General features: G+C 35.1%; 1 protein-coding gene and 1 long non-coding RNA gene across 4 annotated transcripts in view; one reads left to right on the plus strand and one right to left on the minus strand.

Annotated features, from left to right (window-relative positions):
- SBF2 (SET binding factor 2) overlaps positions 1–26,287 on the plus strand; it is a 461,568-nt gene that overhangs the window by 204,139 nt on the left and 231,142 nt on the right. For all 3 annotated transcript variants that reach the window (XM_077866518.1, XM_077866519.1, XM_077866520.1), the window contains exons 4-6: positions 19,444–19,566; positions 21,244–21,354; positions 23,020–23,125. In XM_077866518.1, the coding sequence (XP_077722644.1) occupies positions 19,444–19,566; positions 21,244–21,354; positions 23,020–23,125 (340 nt within the window). The remainder of the gene's footprint in view (positions 1–19,443; positions 19,567–21,243; positions 21,355–23,019; positions 23,126–26,287) is intronic.
- The window catches only part of LOC144294686 (uncharacterized), a 57,774-nt gene continuing 38,908 nt past the window's right edge, over positions 7,422–26,287 (minus strand). The window contains exons 3-4 of the long non-coding RNA XR_013362081.1: positions 22,067–22,132; positions 7,422–7,810 (exon numbers count right to left, since the gene is read on the minus strand). This is a non-coding gene — a long non-coding RNA (uncharacterized LOC144294686). The remainder of the gene's footprint in view (positions 7,811–22,066; positions 22,133–26,287) is intronic.

Raw genomic sequence — 26,287 nt, forward strand, 5'->3', positions numbered from 1 at the left:
GTAGGAAAGGCAAACTCATACCATAAACTCTACCCCTTGCGCAGTGACGTTGGGAAGGAATTTACAACTTCTAGCTTTTCCCTGAGGTGTAAAGTGTTTATTTATTTATTTATTTTAGGCGTACAGTGTTTAGACCCAACATCTAGCCCCAGCTTTTAACACTAGCACATGAAGGATGGGCATCCAAAACACCTAACTTTGAAAACCAGTGGGGTTATGCCCATGAGACACACCAGACTATAGCAAACAATGAGAGTTCTTAACAGGTTCACCAAAATTCACTGTGGCTCTCCTCCCACAGCTCAGAATGGAAGAAACAGAAATGCCCGTCTTCCAATCTTTCCTGAAAGAGTCCTATGTGCATGCTTTAAAAGCTCCTGCCTTAAGGTCAGGTGTCTAATTTAGCACATCTCTGGGGTGTTACTGGAGACCAGGAAGGCTAGTGGGTGCCATCTCTGTGTTGTCTCTCTGGCTCACTTCACCAGTTTTCCCTTGTGCACATGTCTGGCACTTTAGATTTGCAGTTGCTGCCCAAAGAATGTACCCTTTTTAAATTTTTATTTTTATTTTATTTTATTTTATTTTATTTTTTATTTGTGATAGTCACAGAGAGAGAGAGAGAATGAGGCAGAGGGAGAAGCAGGCTCCATGTACCGGGAGCCCGACGTGGGATTCGATCCCGGGTCTCCAGGATCGTGCCCTGGGCCAAAGGCAGGCGCCAAACCGCTGCGCCACCCAGGGATCCCGAATGTACCCTTTTTAATCCCCTGGCTCTCGTGGCCAGGAAGGCTTAAGCTGTCATCTCCCACAGGACTTTAGAAAAGAAAGAAAGTTCTTAACTGGGCATCCTCACCCAGGAGCAGACAGAAACAGCCATCTTCAAGTCTTTTTTTTTTTTTTAAGATGTGTATTTGTGTACATTAAAAGCTGCTTTCTGAGGATCTGGCTTTTAATCACTCTGAATCTAGTTGTTAAGATCCTTCTCTTTAGGACACTGACAAGTCTTGGCACACACTTAAATACCGGAAGCACTAAGAATAGGGCAGTCTGACAATCACAAACATTTGTAAGATAGCCAAGAACTATGGCAAGAATGAATGATAAGGTTCATCCTCCTCCAAGAGGCCTCTTCTTCAAGATTAGGAGAGGTGGTTGTTTTATTGAATGCATAAAAACTAACAAAGAGAATCAAGGAAAATGAAGAAACAGGAATATGTTACAAATGAAAGACTAAAATTAAACCTCAGAAAAAGGAGAAATGGAGTTAAGAGATTTACCTGATGAAAGGTTCAAAATAATGATTATAAAGATGCTCATTTAGCATAGGAGAAGAATGAATGAACAAGGTCAGAATTTTAACAAAGAAAACTTAAGAAAGTACCAAATAAAAATCATAGAGATGAAGCATAGAATAACTGCACTGAAAAATACCAAAAGGGATTTAACAGCAGACTAGATGAAGGAGAAGAAAGGATTAGTGAACTTGAGGACAGGGCAGTGGAAATCACCCAATCAAAAGCACAAAAAGAAGAAAGAATGAAATAGAGTGAAGATAGCTTTAAGGACTTATATGACAACATCAAATAGACCAATGTTCATAATTTAGGTATTCCAGAAGAAGAAAAGAAAGAGAAGGGTCAGAAAATGTATTTGAAAAAGTAATGACTGAAACCTTTCCTAACATGGGGAAGGAAACAAGACATTGAGATCCACGAAGTCCATGGAGTTCCAATAAAGATGAACCCAAAGAGAACACCACCAAGACACATTATAATTGAAGTGGCAAGAGTTAAGAACAAGCAGAGAATCTTAAAAGTAGAAGAGAAAAACAACTTGTTCATACATCTCCCATGCCTATGAGCACATTTCTCAGCAGAAACTTGGTGGGCCAGTAGGGAGTAGTAAGATAGATTCAATTAAGAATACTCGACTTGGCAAAGTTGTCCTTCAGAATTGAAGGAGACATAAACAGTTTTCCAGATAAACAAAAGCTAAAATAGTTCATCACCACTAGATTGACCTTAAAAGGATAAAGAGAGTTCTTTAAACTGAAATGAAAGGATACTACTTAGTAACAGGAAAACATATTAAAGTATAAGTCTTACTTGTAAAAAATATCTAATGTTGTGAAGATATTGAGTTAATCAATTACAAAGCCTACTATGAAGGGATTTAAAGACAAAAGTAGTGGGGTGCCTGGGTGGCTCTGTTGAGTATCTAACTCTTGATTTTGGCTCAGGTCATGAACACAGGGTTGTGAGACCAAGCCCCACATTGGGCTCCATGCTCAGCTCCTTCTCTTTGTCTCCCTCTACTCCTCCTCTTTCTCTGTCAAGTAAGTAAGCAAATAAATAAATAAAATCTTAAAAAAAAAAAGACAGAAGTAAAAAAAAAAAAAAGGACAGAAGTAGTAAAAATATAACTACAAAAACTTGTTAATGGGTATACAAGATTACAAGATAAAAAAGGTGTAAATTATGACAGCAGAAAAACATAAATTAGGTAAGGAAGGATTAAAAATGTAGAGCTTAGAATACTAAGTTGTTATTAACTTAAAATAGACTGTTATAAATATAAATTGTTTTATGCAAACTTCATGGTAACCATAAGGAAAAACCTATAGTTGATATAGAAAATACAAAGAGAATGGAATCCAAGCATGCCACTAAAGAAAAATATCAAGTCACAAAAGAAGAGAGCAAGAGAGGAAGTAACAACGGAATTACAAAATATCCAGAAAACAAGGAACAAAATGGCATTAGTAAGTACAAACTGATCAATAATTACTTTAAAAATGTAGATAGATTAAATTCTCTAATCTGAAGACTAACAGTGGCTGAAAGGATTAAAAAGAATAAGATCCAACTAAATGGTACCTACCAGAGACTCACTTTAGCTTTCTGGATAGGCAGACTGAAAGTGAAGGGATAGAAAAAATAGGCCCTGCAAATGGAAACTAACTAACTAACTAAGCTACTGTAGCTATACTTATATATACTGTAGCTATAAGTCAGACAAAATAGACTTTATTATTTTTTATTTTTTATTTTTTTTAAATTTTTATTTATTTATGATAGTCACACGGAGAGAGAGAGAGAGAGAGAGAGAGAGAGAGAGAGAGAGGCAGAGACATAGGCAGAGGGAGAAGCAGGCTCCATGCACTGGGAGCCCGACGTGGGACTCGATCCCGGGTCTCCAGGATCGCACCCTGGGCCAAGGGCAGGCGCTAAACCATTGCGCCACCCAGGGATCCCGACTTTATTATTTTTTTAAAGATTTATTAGAGCGAGAAAGAGCCATTTGCAAATGGGAGAGGGGCAGAGAGAGAGAATCCCGAGCAGACTCACCACTGAATGTGGAACCCAATGTGGGCTCAGTCTCACAACCCTGAGATCATGATCTAAGCCAAAACCAAGAGTGGGATGCTTAACCGACTGAGCCACCTAGGCGCCCCCTATATGACTTTACCTAAAAACTATAATAATAGACAAAGAAGATCATTATATATAATAAAGTAGTCATCTCCTCAAGAGGATATTAATAATTGTAAATATTTATGTACCTAATGTCAGAGCACCTGAGTAAATAGAATATTTAATATTTAAATATTTAATTTAATATTTCTCCCTTTTTTGCTCTCCAGTATAGAATGCAGTTTAAAATCACATATAAAAAAATAAAATAAAATAAAATCGCATATGGCTTTTAATTATCATTTCTCTTTGTCTCTTTCTGTATCTGGAATAGTTGTTCACCTTTTCTCTGTTTTATGATATTGACACTTATGAATAATACAGGGCTCTTGTCCCCTTTTATTTTATTTTATTTTTTTTATTTTTTTTAAGATTTATTTATTTATTTATGATAGACATAGAGAGAGAGAGGCAGAGACACAGGAGAAGGGAGAAGCAGGCTCCATGCCAGGAGCCTGATGCGGGACTCGATCCCGGGACTCCAGGATCGCGCCCTGGGCCAACGGCAGGCGCCAAACCACTGAGCCACCCAGGGATCCCCCTCTTGTCCCCTTTTAATAGGATATTCATTATTATGTGTTTTTTTCTGATGTCTCTCATCTTTAGATTCAGGTTATACATCAAGAGTTGGAATGCTACCAACATTTGAAATACTAAGTGTATTTCTTATAATGGTATCCATCTATTATGTTAATTGTGGTAACTTGATCGGGTGATTGCCAGATATTTCCATTCTATAGTTGCTGTATTTTGGCTTGGAACTAATAAGCAATCTGTGGGAAGACACTTTAAAACAGTGCAAATATTTTATTACTCATTAATCATGCCTCCCTAGATTTACCAGTTAGTGATGATTCTTGCCTGTGCCAATTTTTATTATGATGGTTGCAAAATGATTATTTCCCACCTCCCTACCCTTACAAGTCAGTAGTTGACATTTTACTATAAGCAAGAAAGAGCTTTCCTGTGTCTTGTCTATCTGAGCTATATACTTATTTATTCCACTTTATTTTTTCTTCAGTACTATGTAATTAATGGTTTTCATGCATAAATAGTCCTAGGTTTGTGCCCTTTAGGTTGGTTCATGTATTCTTTTGTTAAGACCCTACCATTTTTAAAAGCATTTTTGAAACTTTTTGTCGTAATAAGTGATCCAGGATCATCTTATTCCTTCCTTACCCTTGGCCTTGAAATCAACCATTTTTCCAAGCATCCTTGGCTTATTTGAGTGGAGAATAATATTAGAAACCAAGATGTAGGTTCTTGTGTATGTGGAATCAATGTTTAAAAACTTTTTTTTCTTTTAAGCTCAAATATTTGCCCATTTTCCATTTTAAGTGGACCAAAATTATGATTTACTTAGTTCTTATAATCAACTTACAGAAGGTTAGATTCTGCTTCTAAAAGTTTTTCCAAGATTTTGAAAATGAAAATAAGCTGTAAGAGTTCTGGCTCCTATAGAATTGCACTGAGGTAATTAGGTACTCACCAGAATTATATGATAGCTTTTCTGTGCTCATAACAGAAAGTTAATATTTTTTGGAATTGGTCCTCCAAAATGGCACAATGAGGTAGAATTTGAGAAAATAATATTAAAACTTAAGATGATATTCCTTTCTAGGTCATCATCAGTGTTTTTCCCATTTTTGGTGTGAAGTTAACTATGTTCTTTTTTTAAAAATGTGTTTTTCTTTTATTTCTGGATCATATCATCAGTTCAAAAATAGATCTTCTTAATTCTCATTTGATGTGAATTACTTCATACCAAATATACTATGACACATTATTTGGAAGCCTGAAGAGGAGGAACTTAGGGACACAAACCATCCAAAGTATGATTGTACAACTATAAAAATGTTGGCTCTTACCTTTCCAGGATACAGTAACACTGTCAGTAATCACAAGCAAAATCTTTGCATTAAACTTTTGAAAGCATGTTCCCAAAATTATTCAACTAGACAAAATGATTGTAAATTTCTTTGTATGTAATGAGTAAAACATGATTGATGTAAGGTTGCTTTTTATGGCCTATCTAAAAAATGATAGACCTGTCTAAATTTGTATTTAGTTGTATCTTTTTAAAGTCTTTTTAATGTGTTTATAAGTGTGTTTTTGAACCAATAATAATGATGCAATTCACAGTAAAGACTGGTATGTCAGCAAATAAATGGTCAAAGGATGGGAGGGGGAAATGATTCAAAGTAAATGAGGAATAAAGAAACAGGTACATAGAAGGAATAAGATATGTTTCTTCATCTCAAATGGCTTAAACTCTGGTGGGAGAGGGACGCCTGGGTGGCTCAGTGGTTGAGCGTCTGCCTTTGGCTCAGGGTGTGATCCTGAGATCTGGGATCGAGTCCCACATCCGGCTCCCTGCATTGGAGCCTGCTTCTCCCTCTGCCTGTGCCTCTGCCTCTCTATCTCTCTCTCTCTCTGTCTCTCATGAGTAAATAAATAAAATCTTAAAAAAAAAATCTAGTGTGAGAGGCAAAACCAAAATTTAAGTATAAAGATACTCATAAGTACCTATGCTAAGTACCAGTTCAGTGATTAAGTTAATAATTAAAGACAGGGCAGTGGGATTAAGTCTTAACAGAGTTTAAAGGACTCAGTGGCCATTTAAAAAAACAAGAGCTAAAGAAAGCTTAGAGTAAAAGAAATAGAAATAGAAAGGAAATAGCTTTTTACCGGGACTGCAAAAAGCTTATGGATAGAAAAAAAGATTACTGTGTTCATGATACATTGAAGGCTGATTAGTGTTCAGGCACTGTGCTAAAAGTTTTATAGCACTTTTATTTAATTCACAGGTAGTTTATTTTACTTTATTCTCTCAATAACACCACTTGGTAAGTTTTAACATTCCCATTTTATGGATGAGGCTAAAAGACTAACCCAGGGACATTCAGGTACTAAGTCAAAAAGCTTGAATTTGTCTGTCTCCAAAGACCAAATATCAATATCAAATGCTAAAATATATATTACAAGGCTACAGAAATTATATCAATGTGTTACTGGTTCAAGAAAAATTGTCAAAAGTAAGACTGTAATTGGTCTTACTTATTATCAATATCTGACAATGGAAACATTACACATCAATGGAATCTGTGCATCTTAACAAGTATTTTAAATAGTTATTGCACTTTGTGAGAAAAAATAAATTTAAATGCTCATAGTAAAATACAACAATTCCAAATGATTGAGCAATTTATCTGGAAAAAATGAAATAATAAAAATGAATTTCTAAACTGATCTCTTGTTGGGGAAACTTGGAACAGTGTAGGAAATCACAAAACATTTGGTAGATTTATCTGTAGAATAGCCTAGTCATTTTTTCTTTGTTTCTCTTTTTCCCTCCTTGATTATCAAATGCTAAATTGTGCTCATTATAGAAGATTTAGAATGTATTGGGAAAAAAGTAAAAGAATAGAAAAAAATGGATGTATTTTGTTTCAATAATAAGGGTTTTTTAAAAACTAAAACTCTAATGTCTACATACTAATTGACCATATGGATATAATATATTTAAGCCATCTCCTAAAGGACATTTAATTCCCTTCTTATCAATATTACGAATATTAGGATATTCAGTGATGAATATCTCTTTGGAATAATTTTGATTCCATCAAGGAAGGTTTTATCAGTAATTACTTCACTGAATAGAAATCATAAATAGAGAAGAGTGAGAACTGGGCTTCCTGGTGGTAATACAGTCAACATTATACTTTGTTTTTAAATACTTTGTTTTTTAAGTAATCACCACACCCAGTATGGAGCTCCAACTGACAACCCCAAGATCAAGAATCACACACTCCACCTACTGAGCCAGCCAGGTACTCCACAATCAACATTATACATGATGGTATCCTAGACACTAATCCTCAGACCTTATTCAACAAATGAGTCTAATGAAAACTAGCATAGGTAACATAATTCAGACAGAGATAAAAATTGGGGGGACATATATCCTGAGTTTATTCTAAAGTTTGATAATTTGCAGCATATGCAAATATCCATATAGGGCTCTCTTTATAGTAGAAATGGTGAAGATTATGCTTTTTGTCAAAGGGTCTTTTCTCCATTGTCTCCCCTTTCCTGTTTAATAGGCAGAATGCTGTATCTTAACAGTCCGCTGTAGGGAGAACATTTCATTGAATTAGTGATGACCGGGGATCCCTGGGTGGCACAGTAGTTTAGCGCCTGCCTTCGGCCCAGGGCGTGATCCTGGGGTCCCGGGATTGAATCCCACGTCGGGCTCCCAGCATGGAGCCTGCTTCTCCCTCTGCCTGTGTCTCTGCCTCTTGCTCTCTCTGTGTCTCTCATGAGTAAATAAATAAAATCTAAAAACAAACAAAAAAAAAAGAATTAGTGATGACCAATTAGTATTATATTCTTAAAATGCTGAGACATTAAAACAACAGGAGAAAATTTGAGAACAGGCTCCCAAAGTCCTTCAGTATCAAATGTCTTTTCTTAAATTTCAACAGTTTTATACTAAGAAGTGCTGCAGCAAGAACTGTATGTTGTTAATACTATTTCATTTAAATGCAAGAATTATTACATGCAGCTATACTTAATGGAAAAAGTATAAACATCTTTCTAGATTTATAGTTCGGCTTTTCATATGTCATCTCTTCTAAACAGTTTCTTTGAACTAATACCTATGTTTTATAAAGTCTGTATATGAGTTCAAGACAGTGGAAAGAGAACTAGACCAAGAGTTAGAAGATTTGACTTATTAATCCTCATTTTATGTTGAATGAACAGTATATCACAGCAAGTAATTTCATATCTCCGGGCATGAGACTCTTTGTATGTAAAATGAAGTAGATACTTCTTGTACTATATTACTTTTATTATTCTATCATGTTAACTACATCTGATTTTATACTTAAAAAAAAAAGATTTATTCACCTTAGAGAGAGAGAGGGAGCACGTGAGTGTGAGTAGAATGAGGGGCAGAGGAAAAGAATCTCAGGTAGACTCCCCACTGAGCAGGGACCCCAATGCAGGCTCAGTCTCATGACTCTGAGATCATGACCTGAGCTGAAATCAAAAGTACAGTGCTTAACTGACTGAGCCACCCAGCACACCAATACTTTTTTTTTTTAAGTTTTATTTTTTAAGTAATCTCTACGCCCAATGTGGGACTCAAACTTAACTACCCTGAGATCAAGAGTCAGAGATGCTCTTCTGACTGAGCCAGCCTGGCACCCCTAACTACATCTGATTTTAAAGATAGATTTTAATTTTGATCATAGTAGATACAAGCTTTCTATCCAAACTGTGATCCACAGAATACTATTCTTACTCATCTGAGTAAGGCCAACTTTTTAGACCAATAGGTCTAATATGACCAAATGTCTTATGTCTTTATGGAATGTTTCAGTATGCCATGTTACATGATCACTCAAGTATCAACATCTATTCTTTAAGAAAATAAAGCTGAAATCTTGAATCTTAGTCCAAGCCCAGCATATAAACTTCTAAATTAGGGATTCCAGGGAAGTACATTTTATTTACATTACACTTAAACTATGAATTTTTTTTGACTATGAACTTAAAAACTTAAGTTCTGTGATCCTGTAACTCACCAAATATAATTTTTTATCTAAAAACTAATTTAATATTTTAGTTTCTTCATCTAAAAATTAACATTTTATCATTTCTAATCTTTTTCACCAATTTCAACACATAGCAGAAAAGAACTTTCAAAAGAGTCCGTTGACTTTGGTGGTTCACAAAATAATATTCTTGAATTTATGAGAATCTAATTTTGAGTTGGTTAACCTTGTTAGAAAGAAGTTTACCTGCAGTTTCCCTATCTCATAAAAAAGTTTGTACTCATTTCTTTTTCTTCAGAGAAAGGAATTAGCTTAATAGTATTTCTCATAATGTTAACATTTGAAGTCAGCCTTAGATTTTCTTAATAATTTTATAAGATACACCAAAGAGGGTAGCCCGGGTGGCTCAGTGGTTTAGCGCCGCCTTCAGCCCAGACCTGATCCTGGAGACCTGGGATCGAGTCCCACGTCGGTCTCCTTGCATGGAGCTTCTCCCTCTGCCTATGTCTCTGCCTCTCTCTCTGTGTCTCTCATGAATAAATAAATAAAAAATCTTAAAAAAAAAAATACACCAAAGAATTCTTGAGTACTATCTAACAATTGATTTGAATTAATTATGTTTTGGAGATAAAGGATGAGAAACATAGTGCCAGTGACCATATTCTTCAGTTTATGATGATTAATTTATTAACCGTGATTTATTCACTGCATATTAACTGGAGGGTAAAAGGTGTTTAAAAAAAGATATGCAATAAGAATTACTGAAATAAAAGATGCCAAAAATTAAAGCTTCTACAAATTATCATTGTTATGCTTTTTATATTAAAAAGAATGTTACAAATTATCTACTAATAATGTGAACATAGGCAACAAATTTTAGTTAAGTACGCCTACCATAAAAATTTAGTGTTTAGCTCATATTTTTAAAAGGTATATAAGGGTTAAAATTAGGAAAATGGAAATAAGCAGGATAGATATATAGTAAAATTCAAACTGGTCAAGTACATAGCATACCACCTTTTTTAAACTTGACCTCTTTAGATGCTTTGATTTGTTGGATTTCTTCTTTTCCTATTCCCTTTCCTTCTGACTGTTCTATTTTCCTTTAAGTTCCAGCTCACTGCTGTGGGCCTCCCTGATTTCCCTTCTCAGAGTTTCTCAAGCACTTTAAATATGAACTTCAAAATGTTGCAATATTGTTCTGCATTTTTTGCTGTTATTTCACCTGTGTTGGTTTTAGCTCGTAAGCTAGATTATAAATTTCCTGACACAAAGAATTGCACTTTATCCTTCTGTGACACCTGCTATGTGGCCAGCCATTTAGTAAGTGTTTAATAAATAAACACATATGGATACATTATTATTTACCTTTTAAAACTTTAAACTTTTTGTTATAAAGATAGTATAAGAGTAAACATTTTAGCAAATTATTTTTCACTAGGTATGTGTGTGCTTTTATGTCATAAATGTCAACCATAATCCCATGACCCAAAGACAAATGCTAAGAAAAATACAAATTTTTTGGAGTATAATTTCCCAGGCCTTTTCTCCTCCATATTAAAAATGTATACATGTTTAACACTTCTACTGTTTACTAGTTTTTAAACTTGTTGCATTTAGTATATTCCTGTGTCATATTTATGATTAGCTTTAAATTGTTTTTATAGCCATTTTTTAAAAATTGAGACATAATTGACTTTATAGCGATTAAGTATAAACAGAGCTTTAGCTTCTTGCTGTCCTGTTCTTCTAATAATGGAAAAACGGATTGAAAGAGGAATGGAGCTTTTTAAAATATGCAAGACATATTGTTTCCTGATTATTCCCCATTCCTTTATTCCATCTCCATTCCTTTCTTCCATCTCCAGCCCCAAATTGTATCCTTTTTAGTTTTCTAACCTCAGTAAATACCATTACTGTCCATCCATGTTTTCAAACAAAAAACCTAGAGTTACCACTTATCTCCCCTTTTTTCATCCTTCACATTCTAGCCATCAGCAAATCCTGTCAATTCTACTTCCAGATTGAATCCTTAATCACTACTTTTCTTCTGTCTCCCATTCTACTCTACTATATATCTTGCCTAAATCACCAGACTTCTAAAAATGACTTCCTATTTCAACTTTTGCAAACTATTCTCCATTCAACATTAGAGTGATTTTTTTCTTTTATTTTCTTTTCTTCTTTTCTTTTCTTTTCTTTTCTTTTCTTTTCTTTTCTTTTCTTTTCTTTTTTTAATTTATGATAGTCACACACACAGAGAGAGAGAGAGGCAGAGACACAGGCAGAGGGAGAAGCAGGCTCTATTCAGGGATCCCAATGTGGGACTTGATCCTGGAACTCCCGGATCATGCTCTGAGCCAAAGGCAGATTCTCAACCACTGAGCCACCCAGGTGTCCCAAGAGCGATTTTTTTCAAAGCAGAATTGAAATTACCCTCCTTGCTTAAAACTCTTCAACAAACAATTTAATAAAAAATGCACGGAGTAGGGCTCCTGGGTAGCTCAGTTCGGTTAAGTTGCTCTGACTCTTGGTTTCTGCTCAGGTCATGAACTCAGGGTCCTGGGATTGAGCTCTGCACTGGGCTCTATGCTTAGCAGGGAGTCTGGTTCAGGATTCTCTCTCTCCCTCTGTACCCCAACCTCCCCCGCTTGTTCTCTGTCTCCAAATAAATAAATCTTCAAAAAGAAAAAAATGCCCAGAGGACCTAAATAGGCCTTTTCCCAAAGAAGACATATAGTTGGCTAACAGACACATGAAAAGATGCTCAGCATTGCTCATCACCAGGGAAATGCAAATCAAGACCATAATGAGAAATATCACCTTATACTTCTTAGAAGGTTAAAATAAAAAAGACAAGAAATAGCACATGTTGGTGAGGATTTAGGAAAAAGGTAATCTTTGTGCACTATTAGTAGGAATGTAAACTGGTACAGCCACTATGAAAAATAGTATGGAGATCTCTCAAAAAATTAAAAATACCATATGCTTCAAAAATTCCATTACTGGGTATTTACCCAAAGAAATTGAAAACACTAATTTGAAAAGATATATCCATCTTTATTTTTGCTGCCAAGATTTGGAAGCAACCTATGTGTACATTTTTTAGGAAGAGGCATTTAAAAGTAAACCTCAAAAAAAAAATTAAAAGTAAACCTCGGGGGATCCCTGGGTGGCTCAGAAGTTTAGCGCCTGCCTTCAGCCCAGGGCTTGATCCTGGAGTCCCAGGATTGAGTCCCACATCGGGCTCCCTGCGTGGAGACTGCTTCTCCCTCTGCCTGTGTCTCTGCCTTTCTCTCTGTGTGTCTCTCATGAATAAATAAATAAAATCTTAAAAAAAATAAAAGTAAACCCCAGACACCATATTTTACCTATAGATATTTTAGTATGTGTCTCTAACTGATAAGGACGTTTTTACTTTTACTTATCAATCTAGAATTATAATATTTAACAAAATTAATTATGATTTTGAATAGTGCCTTAATATCATCTGGTATCCAATTTAGTGTATCAAAAATGTCTGAGTTTGTTTACATCAGAATCCAAATAAGTTATTGTAATGTTGATATTTCTTAAATTTCTTCTGTTACAGCCCCACTTTCGGGAGTGGTGGAGAAACTGAGTCATTTGTCCTATGGAATGTCCTACATTCTAGATTTGGCTGATTAATTCCCTATATTTTTATTTAATTTGTACCTCTGTTTGGTTTATTTTCCATAAAGTGATAATTAGATCTAGAGGCTTGATTAGATTCATATTCAGGTTTTAAAGTAAGACTACTTCAAAGATTGTGCAGTACTTCCTATTTTATCGTATCAAGAGGAGCTTAGTTTTTGGTTGCTCTTTTTTTTTTTTTTAAGATTTTATTTATTTATTCATGAAAGAGAGAGAGAGAGGCAGAGACACAGGCAGAGGGAGAAGCAGGCTCCATGCAGGAAGCCCGATGTGGGACTCCATCCCAGGTTTCCAGGATCACGCCCTGGGCTGAAGGTGGCGCTAAACCGCTGAGCCACCTGGGCTGCCCTGTTTGCTCTATTTTTAATAATGTTAAGATCGATTTGTAGGTTTGGGGTAACGCCATTCTTCACTTAATTGTTTTTGTATCTCTTGATGATCATTGCCTAAATACATTATTTCAGTAGGAATTGCAAAATGGTATTTCCTCATTCTGTTCCTTATGTATTTATAAACTGAATAAAATTCATCTATAAAATAGAACTTTTGCAACTACACTTAGATAGAAAAGAATAATTATTCCTTTTTAAAAAAATGTTCAGAATAGTAGATTAGAACCCTAACCATTGTCACTAGTGACAACTTAAAAAAATTGTCATTATGAATTAATGGATTTTTGTGTTTGAGGAGTTTGAATCAACTAATTTTTATTCATTTTGATCCTGTTGTTCTTCGACACAGTAAGATGAATAGGCTCATTTTGTACATTTTTCTGACATTTTTTTTAGAATGTCATTTTTCCAAGGAGTTCTGGTTTTCTTTACTGGGAAATAGTATTTCTTTTTTTTTTTCTTTTTTTTTCACAGAGAGAGAGAGAGAGAGAGAGAGAAGGGCAGAGACACAGGCAGAGGGAGAAGCAGGCTCCATGCACCGGGAGCCCGATGTGGGATTCGATCCCGGGTCTCCAGGATCGCGCCCTGGGCCAAAGGCAGGCGCCAAACCGCTGCGCCACGCAGGGATCCCTGGGAAATAGTATTTAATAACATTTTTGTATAAATGAATTAATACCAATAGTATAGTATAAAGTATATGTTAGTTATTGTTATTTTCTTTTATATTTTCATCTTAATTTGTCCTGAGCAGTGATTCTCAAAGTGTGATCCCTGAACCAGCAGTATCAGCATCATTGGGGAACTTGTTAGAAAAGTAAATTCCCACCTCAGACCTACTGAATCAGAAACATTAGGAATTGGACTCAGAAATCTGATTTAAAAAGCCTTGCATGGTTTGATGAACACTGAAGTTTGAAAACCATTGATTAAGAGTAGCAGTTCCTAACAAACTTAGTGAGAAGGGACCACAAGTATGCTAAATATTTTCCTGGAGTAGTTATGTGGAAACCTAGCTCCCAGCAGCCTTGTCTGTTTTCTAATCTTCAAATCTTATCTTACTTTATGAAATATGAGAATTGATGAAAGATATCAACTAGAATATTTATGAAATAAGTATTCTGTTTACCAAAGGATATAAAACCTATGAACATAAATGCACTTCAATTTCACACATTTTGTGTTTTGAGATAGATGATAACCCTTTCCCAATGTTTGTCCCATAGGGCACTAGATCCTCTAAATGTTCTATAATAAAGAGATTTCATTAGTCCAGTAAGTTTGAGAAATATTTTATATCTCCTTTACTTGGCATTGCACAAATAATATTTGCATATCAAGTCTGAGAAACCCTGCAGTAAAGAAGACTATTTAACTTGACTTTACCTTAATGTTTCCAAAATTCTTTGATTAGAAGACCTTTTTGCTAAGTAGTGTTTATTAGCTTTCAGCAGAAAACTCTTTGGGAAATGCTGCCTTAGTATATCTTAACAGAATAAGAACTTATAGACTATGTACCACTTAAACATAGGAAGCTTACTGGGTGAAAATATAGTAGCTCTACAAATGAATTTGTTCTACCTTCAGAATACTATAGAACCCAGAAGCTATTGAAGAGGGAAAATATCTGGATATTCTCTTTCCTAAAGGTAAATTCAATTCTTAACTGAACACTATTGGCCCTGATTTGTCTGAAGACTTGTTATCCTAATATGTGTATTTCTCATGTGGTCATTATTTTCCAGACCAATGCAAGGCAAAACCAGGTTTTATCATGTGGACATGTCAACATGATTAACAGATTATTTGGCAAGAAATGAAGTAGTGGGCAGCCCCGGTGGCGCAGCGGTTTAGTGCTGCCTGCAGCCCAGGGTGTGATCCTAGAGACCGGGGATCAAGTCCCACATTGGGCTTCCTGCATGGAGCCTGTTTCTCCCTCTGCCTGTGTCTCTGCCTCTCTCCCTCTGAATAAATAAATAAAAAATCTTAAAAAAAAAAAAAAAAAGAAATAGCTTTTCAGGGAGATTTATAGACCTTACAGAATTTTGCAACTACTTAGACTCCTTTATTTGCAATTTTGGAAAGTTTTAAAGTCCTTAAATTGCATAACTGAGGCAATTTTATATAGTGATACACTGTAATTAAATTGCTTATATTTCAAAAAGGAAATGTAATAGAACTGGTAATTTTTTACTTCTGTGATTACTTTTATCCTCTTTTTTTTTAAGATTTTATTTATTTTTTTATTTGAGAGAGGAAGAGAGAGCATGAGTGGAGGGGAGGGGCAGAGGAAGAGGGAGAAGCCGACTCCATTCCAGGATCCTGGGATCATGACCTGAGCCGAAGGCAGAGGCTTAACCGACTGAGCCACTCAGGCCACCCACCTCCCCTTATCTTCCTTTTTAACTGGGATGTTTAAAGAAATACTGAAAGAAGAGTTTTAGTGTGAAATAGTGTTGTTGAAAAATGAGCTGACACAGAGATGATATTGGATTCAACAGTTTTTTTCAAAGTAAGAGATAGGAACCCAGCATCAGGGATCCCTGGGTGGCGCAGCGGTTTGGCGCCTGCCTTTGGCCCAGGGCGCGATCCTGGAGACCCGGGATCGAGTCCCACATCGGGCTCCCGGTGCATGGAGCCTGCTTTTCCCTCTGCCTGTGTCTCTGCCTCTCTCTCTCTCTGTAACTATCATAAATAAATAAAAAAAAAATTAAAAAAAAAAATCCAGCATCAAGAATGCAACAAAGATGAAGTTGACGTATTCAACCTGTGTAACAGGATGGACTTCATGAATATTATGCCTATGGAGTCAGCCCATAAAAATCAGTAACCTAAGAATTCTTAGCATTTTTGTCTCAGGATATGTTTAAAGGGCAATAGAGTTTTTGGGGCAGATTGATATGGTGAGTACTAATTTATCCCATATCATGGAAGCACAGAGACTGTGACCTACATAGAAGGTAAACTACATGGAAGCCGAGAATCCCATAGCACATGTAGTCCATAATAATAACAGGTAGGAAAAAATCTATAAATGGGCAAGTTGTGGCACGTGCTTGTGATAGGTACAAGAGATAAGGTGACCTTGTAAGACAATTCAATAGAGTGTTTAAGATAAATTTGTATCTTTATAAAAGATAGATTTGTATCTTTAATGGGACCTTCTAGAATTAGGAATAATCTTAGGTTAATAAAAAGGTTGCAGATATTGTTTGGTGAGATAAATATGTGAAATTTTTCTGATATAAAGTATTAAATTTCAAAGCATTATTATAACACCTATTACATTCATAGCCTGTTTTGAATTTCCTGCTTATTTTTAAGCTTCTCATATCTTTTCAATATGTGAGAATCTATATTATAAAATATGAACCAAATACGACCAGTATCATCATTTAATTGTTACACAAAAGCTATTCTAGTAGGTAGAGAGAAGAGGCAGTATTCCTTTAAAGGATAAATTATTTATAGAAAAATTTTATTCAAAAATACCATATTACTGTGGCCTGGAACAAACCTTATTTTATTTTATTTTATTTTATTTTATTTTATATTTTTATTTTTTTTCAAGCACACGAGGGTTTATTAGCAAGCTCGAGCTTGGGTCCAAGTATACCTGACACAGCAGAGCAGGGACTTGGACCCAAACCTTATTTTAAACAACAGTTTTTGGATTATAAAAAAATTTTATCATAAAACTACATTTTGCTTTGAATAGAGGAGTATGAATTTTCTTTAAATTTGTGACATTTTATTCTTGTAGGAGAGCTGTTGGAATTAAGAATAATGTCTTATGATTTATAGTACATTTATGAAGTAAAAGCCTCTGTAATAAGAAGTCATGTAAAGATGCACGGAATTGTTTTTACTTAATACTGATTTACATTATATTTGGCCCTTTTTGTTGTTGTTAATTACTGTTTCATTTAGTGAATGTTTAGTTAAAGAACAGCTTTAAGAAATGACCAATGCATTGTATTTTGTGTTTTGGTCAAAGTAGGTTAATAGTCATTTATTTGAAATGGTTATCTACTTAGTCAAGTTGGCTTCTAATGGTACTCTAGGGCATTTATCACAATCTCATAAAATGGATAGCTTTATCTCTTTGAGGAATTTTAGTCATTCTTTTGTCATTTCAGATTTGTTAGTAATCTATGAAGAATATGATTCATTATGTGTGGAAATCTTTGGCAAATTCATATTCATCACATTTTTATTATTTCTAAGGATTTCAAAAACCAACCTTTTAGCTTTTGCTTTGTAACAGATGAAAATCTTTCAAGAGCATAGGGACCTTATGACACATATAAAAGTAAACAGATAGTTCCCTTTGGATGTGTGCATTCCATAGACATCTAATACTTGGTTATATTTCACTGTACTAGAAAATATGTGAGTGCCAAAGGAGATAGAAAATACAGTTTTTGGCATCTATAGTGGGGGGAAAAAAGACATCCTTAGTAAAATACCCAGGAAACAATTCCAAGAAAGTTCATTCCTGCATGTATGTAGTAAACAAATATTCAGAAAGTACCAACCATGTGCCCAGCTCTTGTATTAGTAAGTGGGAAATTACCAATGAACAAGACAGAAATCCTGGTCTTTGTGAGCATATTCTAATAGAAGAGACAGACAAACAAAAAACAAGATAAGTGAAATGAGTAGTATGGTGGATGGAACTAGTGCCATGGAGAAAAATGAAGCAAGGAAAGAGGATAGAGAATGTTAGGAATTGTAGTTTTGATTAGGGTGCCAGTGAAGGCTTAACAGCAGAAGTCACTTGAATGAAGACCTAACAGAGATGAGGGAATTTATCATTAGAATATCTGTGAAAAGAATATTCTAGGGATAGGAATAACAAACAGTGCTTAAAGACCCTTAGCTGGGAACTTGCCCCACACATTTTAGAGCAACAAGCAAGTAAAGTGGAGCTAAAGAGGAATGTAAGAGACTGCAAGAGGCTGTTAAAATAATCCAGACAAGGAATGATTGTGGCCCATAGTATTGTGGTAAGAGTGGTCATGGTAAGTAATCAGAATTTGCTGACAATTTGGATAGGGGATATGAAAGAGAGAGGCATCAATGTTTGATTTGCCAAATGGAAACATAGGATTTCCATTAACTGAGATTGAAAATACTGTAGGAGGAATGGAGTTCAAGGATAAAGACTGGAGCTATATTTTGGACATGTTTAAGATAACTGTTAGTCATCTAGGTGCAGATGTCAAGCAGGTAATTGATATAGCATTTTGTGGCATTTTGGGGAGAGATTTGATGGGAGAAATGAGTTTGAGGACATATGATATGTTGGTGAACCGTGCTGAGAAGTAAGACTAGGAGAAAAATCAGTATAGGAAAGGCTTCAGGAAACAAGATAGACTTTTGAGCTGGAACTTTTATTAATGGAAAAGAAAGAGGAGAGGATTCTAGTTAGGGAAAATGTCCGGCATCTTGGAAGATTGTCTAGGAATAAATCTGAATGCTTTACTGCTTTGTCTTTTTTTTTTTCTCACCTTAAAAGTTTTATAGAGTATCATAAAATATTACGGAACAACAGATGCACAGGGAATATTTGTTGACATATAAATGGGAATAATAGTTTTCAGAGTTTATTTAATTAACCAGTATTTTTAGTAATTGAAATGTAAGGTGTCTTTTATTGTAGATGTTTTTACCGTGCTAAAAAATACATAAGATTTACCATTTTAACAATTATTAAGTGTAGAGTTGAATGGAACTAAGTATATTCTGAAAGTTTTTGTGTATAAAGATATTTTCTCTTCTCAAAAAATCAACATTGTTGCTTATGAGCAAAAGGAATTTCAAGCTGATTGGGCTTTATTTCTAAGAGTGGGCATTGCACAAGCCTTAGAATCCTAAATGATTGTCATTTTTGTTTGAAATATTGGGACCACTAGAAAAACAAGAATGAAAATTACTGCCTTCTAAAACAGATCTTTTCTTAAAAGCTGACTTTCCGTTTAAGTGAGTGTCATTTTTAGTTTTTCAGATCATATTTAAAATAATTTGAATGTATCTTCTTTACCTTTGATTACTAGTACTTTCTCAGAAATCAAATGCTCCCAGAAAGTTGTGGTATATATCTGCAGTATAACCAACTTTTCAAAAGTGAAATAAGCATGACTTCATTTATAATTTCTTTGCCTACTTACTTGCTTTTTAGATTCCTGTCAAAGTATGTATTTGAGTTTTGTAAATTATAAAGTATATTATATAATTAATTTTGTATTTTGTAAATTATATGAAAATGTGTGATATGTCTGTTTTGTGTAAGTTATAAGCCTTGAAAATTCTGTCAGTTGATTACAGTGCATCTTTTTCTAGGGAACAAAGAAGGAAGAGATTGAAGGTGAAGTGGAAGTGTCTGGTTTAATTCAGCCTGCAGAAGTGTTTGCGCCCAAAAGCCTGGTGTTGGTATCCAGATTAGATTATCCAGAAATTTTTAGGGTAAAGAACTCATAGTTGTCATTATTGATTTGTATTATTGTGTGAATCTATTTTGAGTGAACCATGGTAACAAGATTTTGTATTTAAAATGTCTTTAAATTGACTTAGGGATTCATCAATAAAATAAATTTAGTGTGAACTGAAAAAAAATGTGTTCATGTTGGATGAAATAAATCTATAAGTTAATTTGTGAGTATTTAAACTTAAAGGATGTAGTGTTTGCTTTAAAATAGATCCCATGGCTACTGACCCCCAAATTTATGAATCTATAAGAAATTATATGATTGCCTGTAGCAGATTTAAAATGCCTCAGTAACATAACAACCTTGTGTATTTTTTTTAAAGATTTTATTTATTGATTTGACAGAGAGAACGAACACAAGCAGGGAGAACAGCAGAGGGAGAGGGAGAAGCAGGCTCCCTGCTTTTTCCCAGGACCGTGGGATCATGACCCAAGCTGAAGGCAGATGCTAAACTGACTGAGCCACCCAGGCACCCCAACTTTGTGTGTTTTTATTTATTCTCTTTTGAGAAATCCAGGCTAAGTAAACAGAACGGATATTTGCAATTTCAGATAGTTCTAACTGCCAACATACCTTTAAAATAGCTTACTTCCTGGGACGCCTGGGTGGCTCAGTGGTTGAGCGGCTGCCTTCGGCCCAGGGCGTGATCCCGGAGTCCTGAGATCAAGTCCCACATTGGGCTCCCTGCATGGAGCCTGCTTCTCTCTCTGCCTATGTCTATGCCTCTCTCTTTCTGTGTCTCTCATGAATAAATAAATAAAATCTTAAAAAAGATATTGTTTACGTCTAGATATTTTCCTTTTTGAGACATGTAGAATTTTCAAATGCAAGGAAAAAATTTTATTTAGTTATAAATACATTTAAGCTTTGAAAGAAGAGGGCTTGTTTTTCTTATTTCAGTTGCTACCTTTAGTAATAGTAATGTTGATTATTGTCCAAAATCACAGATCTCTTTGGAAAGTATAAAATATATCTTAACTTAAATTTCCCAAGGACTTGGGAATTTAATACCTAATTTCTGGAAAACTTTTCCATATTGTTGAGACTATATATATTCTAGAAAAATTAACTTAATGTCAAGATTTCAATGATAATGGGTAACACCTAACAAATACTAGTTTTTTACAGTCACAAATTTTAATAAACTGAAACATTCATAAAGATTGCATTTTGTCTTCCATGTTGTCATTTACCTTTCTCTGAGCTTAAAACATTTATCATATCTCTATTTTGCTAACCTTTGTAATAATTAACAAAAATTTTTCTGTAGAGCAGGTGTTCCAAATTTATAAGATTCACAAAAACACAAACTTTCTAAATTTTTATCTTGAAATTTGGAGTTTTGCAAAGTAAATTGAGACAAAAACAGTTTTTAAACCCCTACAAATTTGCTGAAGTGGTTATCTGAGTGCAAGCACCTGTTTTACAAATTACGGATTTCTGCTTTTTATAAACTCCTCTCAAAAGCTCATTTAGAGCTTCTGGTCAAGAAAGAAAATTTAATAAACTTAATAGTATTTGCTGCTTAAAATTTATTCCATGGCAGCTTTTTACTGGCTTCAAAGAGAAATTTCCCTAGGAGCAGATGTCACGGCAATTTGTTTTCAATGCATACTTTTTCCATGACAAAACTACATGCATCTTCTCTTTGCAGGCTTGTCTAGGTTTGATCTACACTGTGTATGTAGACAGTCTGAATGTCTCCTTGGAAAGTCTCATTGCAAACCTGTGTGCATGCCTTGTCCCAGCGGCTGGAGGGTCTCAGGTAAATAGAATGAAAAGGGAGATGAAGCAGGACTGTTCCTCTTCTCTCCTCCAGTTAATTTAATTTATGAAGAAAAGAAAAAAAAATTCCTTAAATAATTTCATTTAAAGAGGATCTTAGTTAAGCATTGTCCCTATGGTCTGCCTTCTGGAGACCCAAGATTCCATTCTTTTCTTAGGTCATGAGGTTAATTTTAACTCAGGGTTCACCTTTCACATAGCATAATTAGAAGTCATATTTTGTGTAACTTGAACTCTAGTTTACATTTTCTTGGAAATATACTTTTTTTTAAGGTGAACATTTAAAATGCATTCTTTCTACCTTTCTTACTGCTTTATGTATTAACATATCAAATATTTTTTCAGTGATAAAGATTAGGGGATAACATTAAGAAAACCCTCAAAACAGTTCTTTATTACATTTATAACTACTTCTGAGTAGATTTATTTATTTATTCATTTCCCTGGGTAGCAGCAATTATACATGATCCTAAAACCATTTTGTGTGTTATGTGTAGAATAGCTTGCATGTAAGCTTTGTAAGAAGGGGGCATATTTTTCTTATTTCAGTTTGCTACCTTTAGCAATAATAATGTTGACAATCATCCAGAATCACAGATCTTTCACAAAAAGTATAATCTATCCCTTAAAATTTCCCCAAGATTTTGTCATATATTTAGCCTTAAGGGAAGACATTAAATTTTTTTACTTACAAAAAACTTTCTCAAAGTGATCGTGGGTTTTTCATCTCGTTTGTCTTAAGATTTTCATTTTCATCTCTGAAGTGGAAAAATAAGAACCTCAGTTTCTATGTCTCAGTGTTTCTAGGGAACCATACTTTTTTTTAAAAAGTCTCTTTTCCTTAATTCCTAAAACTGATTCGTTGTTCACTTATTCTGCTTATTCTTGTGTAATACTATAGAAGAGGACAGCCCTCTAAAAACTCCATTGTTTATTCTCAGTCTGACAGAGATGAGACTTCCATTGAAACTGCCACCCTTTTCCCTTGCCCTTTGACTTTTAATTGTCTTTGTCTAACCTGGAATCTTCTGTTACTCTTTAGTTTTTATCTTTTTTTTTTCTTCCTGTTCCCTCCTCTTTCAGTCTTCTCCCTCTACTCCATGGGCAGAATATAAAATGTGAGTTTGGTCACAAATGGACCTAAACTTTAAAGCGGAATTGTTTTGTGGACCTTTATCATGATGGGATTTATACTGACTTTATTTTGTTAATTTATTTTTTAGTTGAAAAAACTTTTTATTGTGGCTACTAGAAATTTTAAAATATTACATATGTGGTTCATATTATATAGTTTTTGTTTCTTCAAGTTTTATTGACATATAATTGGCATAAAAATGTTGACTAACATTATTTTTTAGATAAGTATGATTGTCAGTGATTTTTATATCATCATTATTAAATTTCAGCTCTCTAATTATTGAATTTTCTTATACGATGTTCATTTGGGCACAGTGTAAGTTGAATATTTTCGGTTACATTATTACTCTTGACATCTCCTAATTGGATCTTACAGGATTATCACTAACTCTAAATTTGAACTTTAAAAATGGAATTTGAATTTCAAAGGAATTTTTTTTTTGTCTTAAGAAAATGTCTGAAAAGAAATAATTTATGTTTGTGTGTGTGTTTTTGTCCCATTCTGCAGAAGCTGTTTTCCTTGGGTGCAGGAGATAGACAGCTGATCCAGACTCCTTTGCATGATAGTCTTCCTGTCACAGGCACTAGCGTGGCTCTCCTGTTTCAGCAGTTGGGTATGTCTTTGCTCCCATTGGCAGTGTCCTCTTGTGGATTTTTTTTTAAGCTCACATTGCCTAACATGAATCAGGAGAATTAAAAGCTAATGATTAAATACCTAATATATAAAATATATAATTATGTGGGTTCTAATCTTAAATGGTATTTATTCTTTTTTCAAAATTTTTAACTCTAGGGCGGCCCCTGTGGCGCAGCGGTTTAGCGCCGCCTGCAGCCTGGGGTGTGATCCTGGAGGCCCGGGATCGAGTCCCACGTCGGGCTCCCTGCATGGAGCCTACTTCTCCCTCTGCCTGTCTCTCTGCCTCTCTCTCTCTCTCTCTGTGTCTCTATGAATAAATAAATAAAAATCTTTTTAAAAAAATTTGTTTTAACTCTGGCCTCTTTTACTCTGGAATCAATTAGACTATAGAAAATAGGCAGATTTTCTTTATGCTTTGAAGATGAATAGATAGTCTATTTTGCTTTTCCTTAGATGAATTACTTTTGTAGAAACCTCGTCAGATGGAACAAAAAGTCCTGTCCTTCTAATCCATCATCTGGATCAGGACTTTATCTCTGATTTTATAGCAATGGCAAGGCTGAAGAACTGCAGGGAGGACACCAGAAAGTGCACTCTGTCCATTGGACAGCTTGTACTTCATTTAAGGAATAGTATAACTTTAAAGTAAAGACGTTTCTAATCAGGGCTGCCAGAGAATCCCATTTACTTTCCCTCTTACTTGTGCTTTGTATGTGCTGGAATAGGAGTGTCCTGTTCTCTTTGAGTCTCATGTTTGTCAATGTTCTTCATCTGTCTTTGTCTTTTTTTAAGTTTTGTTGAAACCTTCCTTTACCTAGGGCTCACATTCTTTTCCATGAAATTATTAGCTCCTTACACAAAACTTCTACCCTCTTGTTTCCCTTCTGTCTCATGTTGAATTTTGCTTCTTGCTTAGCTCTGTAATTTGTCACTCCTTTTTCATTAATGGCCTCATCCTTATTTTTCTGTTATGACTTCAGTTGTCAAATTTAGAAAGCCTCAAAAGAAATTAATGTAAATATACAGAGTTTTAGCGTATCCTAATAAAGATTAATGGTGATACTATTCCCAAAGTAGTAGTTTTTCCCCCATTACGTCTGCTTCCCTTCAGGAGTTCAAACACTAAAATGTAACTTATTCCTTCTTCTCTCCCCTCTGAAATCTTCTACTACTCACTGCGTCATTTCAGTTAAGTCCTAATTTAAAACTATTTTTTTCTTAATGTGTGAAATAGATAATCTCTCCCTGGTGGCACTTAATTATCTAAAGACTATTTTGTTGATTAAATACTCTTTCCATAACTTTTAGAAAAATTTTAGGGGGTTCATGGACTTTTTGCAGCCTGTCCATGGTCCGTACTAACCATTGACTTAGTTGATTTTAGCCAAGCACTATTCACATGACTTTTTTTACTTTTAGAAGAGACTGTATACCCCTCCACAAATAAAATAATCTACCTTTTAACTTAATGGGTGTTTTATAAACCTCTTATATTTTTGTGTTTTTACAACAATTTGACAAGGGGGAAGGGAAGGGATATTACTGGCATTTAGTGCCCAGGACTAGGGAAATTAAATATCTCTTGTTCATGATGTATATGCACCAGAAGGGTTTTTACCTCAGTAACATTGGCACCACTCCCACTGAGAAAAATTACTGTAGATAAAATATAAATTTGTAAAACCAAACCTCTCTTTATAAGGGTGTGGTCTATATAATTTAGACTAACCTTCTTAACAATGACTACTAGAAAAGCTACATAAATATAAACATCATCTTCTTGAAAGCATCAGAAGCAGTAAAGATGCCTAAACGATGGTCCAAGAAAAGGAGGAAACCTAGAGAAGTGAGCCAGACATTTGGAACCAGTTTTTCCCAGAGCATCTGTTGATTTTGGAAGAAATAAGTGAAAAGCTGATCACAGCACTATTGGTATCCCATAGGGAGAGAGAAAACCGAGTTCAGGTTTTACCAAGGGAAATTTCTCTATAAGGCTCTCATGCTTTGATTTGGGATTACAAAGGATGACAGCCTAGGAATGAGTGAATCACAAGTAGACGAGGTCCACACAAAGTCCCTTGAGGAACTGAAGTGGAACTTAAAATCCTTTCAGTTCCTAGAAATGGATTATCATGATCTTTGATGTTACTGTCTCTAGCCATATAGTACAAGCAAAAGTAAATTCCTCTCTGGAGGGGATCCCTGGGTGTCTCAGCAGTTTAGCCTCTGCCTTTGGCCCAGGGTGTGATCCTGGAGTCCCTGGATCGAGTCTCGCATTGGGCTCCCTGCATGAAGCCTGCTTCTCCCTCTGCCTGCGTCTCTGCCCCCCCCCCCCCCCCAATCTCTCATGAGTAAATAAATCTTAAAAAAAAAAATTTCCTTTCTGGAACAAGATAACCATATTCTAGGCCTTCACTTCTCTAAAGAATGTCTACAAGATCAAATCAATAAATAATCACTCAATCAAAAATAACCAGAAATATGAGGACTAATCCTATATGAAAGAAATACAGAAGAAACCATAGATAATGTAAAAACCCACAGGGTCACCAGAAGATAGTTACCAGATTCACATATTAAAATAATTGTACTTAAGGGCACCTGGGTGGCTCAGTTTGTTGTATCTACCTTTGGCTCAGATCATGATCTCAGGGTCCTGGGATCAAGTCCATGTCCAGCTCCCTGCTCAGCAGGGAGTCTGCTTCTCCTTCTCCCTTGACCACTCTCTCTCCCCCTGCCCTTGCTCTCTCTCTGTATCTCTCAAATAAATAAATAAAATATTTAAAAAAGACAATTGTGCTTAAAATACTGAAGGAGATAAACAGTCAAGAGTGAGAATTTGGGGAGTGACATCCACAAGATGGCAGAATAAGTCCTACTCCTTTTGCTTCCACAGAAACATTGCTTTAACAATAGTATACTGACCAAAATACCTTTATGAGAATTCCAGAATCCAGCTAAAAATTTGCAATACCCCAGATGATCACAAAGCTGAGAACAGACACATTAAAATGGGTAAGAAGAGCAATTTCGCTTTACTCAGAGAGCCTCTCCCACATGCCTGCAGAACTCAGCGCTGAGAGGGGATACCTCAGCTTGCAGCTTCTCCTTGGGGGAGGGGAAAGGAGAAAAATGGAGT

This window comes from Canis aureus, chromosome 23 (genome assembly GCF_053574225.1).
Source record: "Canis aureus isolate CA01 chromosome 23, VMU_Caureus_v.1.0, whole genome shotgun sequence".
In the NCBI taxonomy this organism is placed as follows: domain Eukaryota; kingdom Metazoa; phylum Chordata; class Mammalia; order Carnivora; family Canidae; genus Canis; species Canis aureus.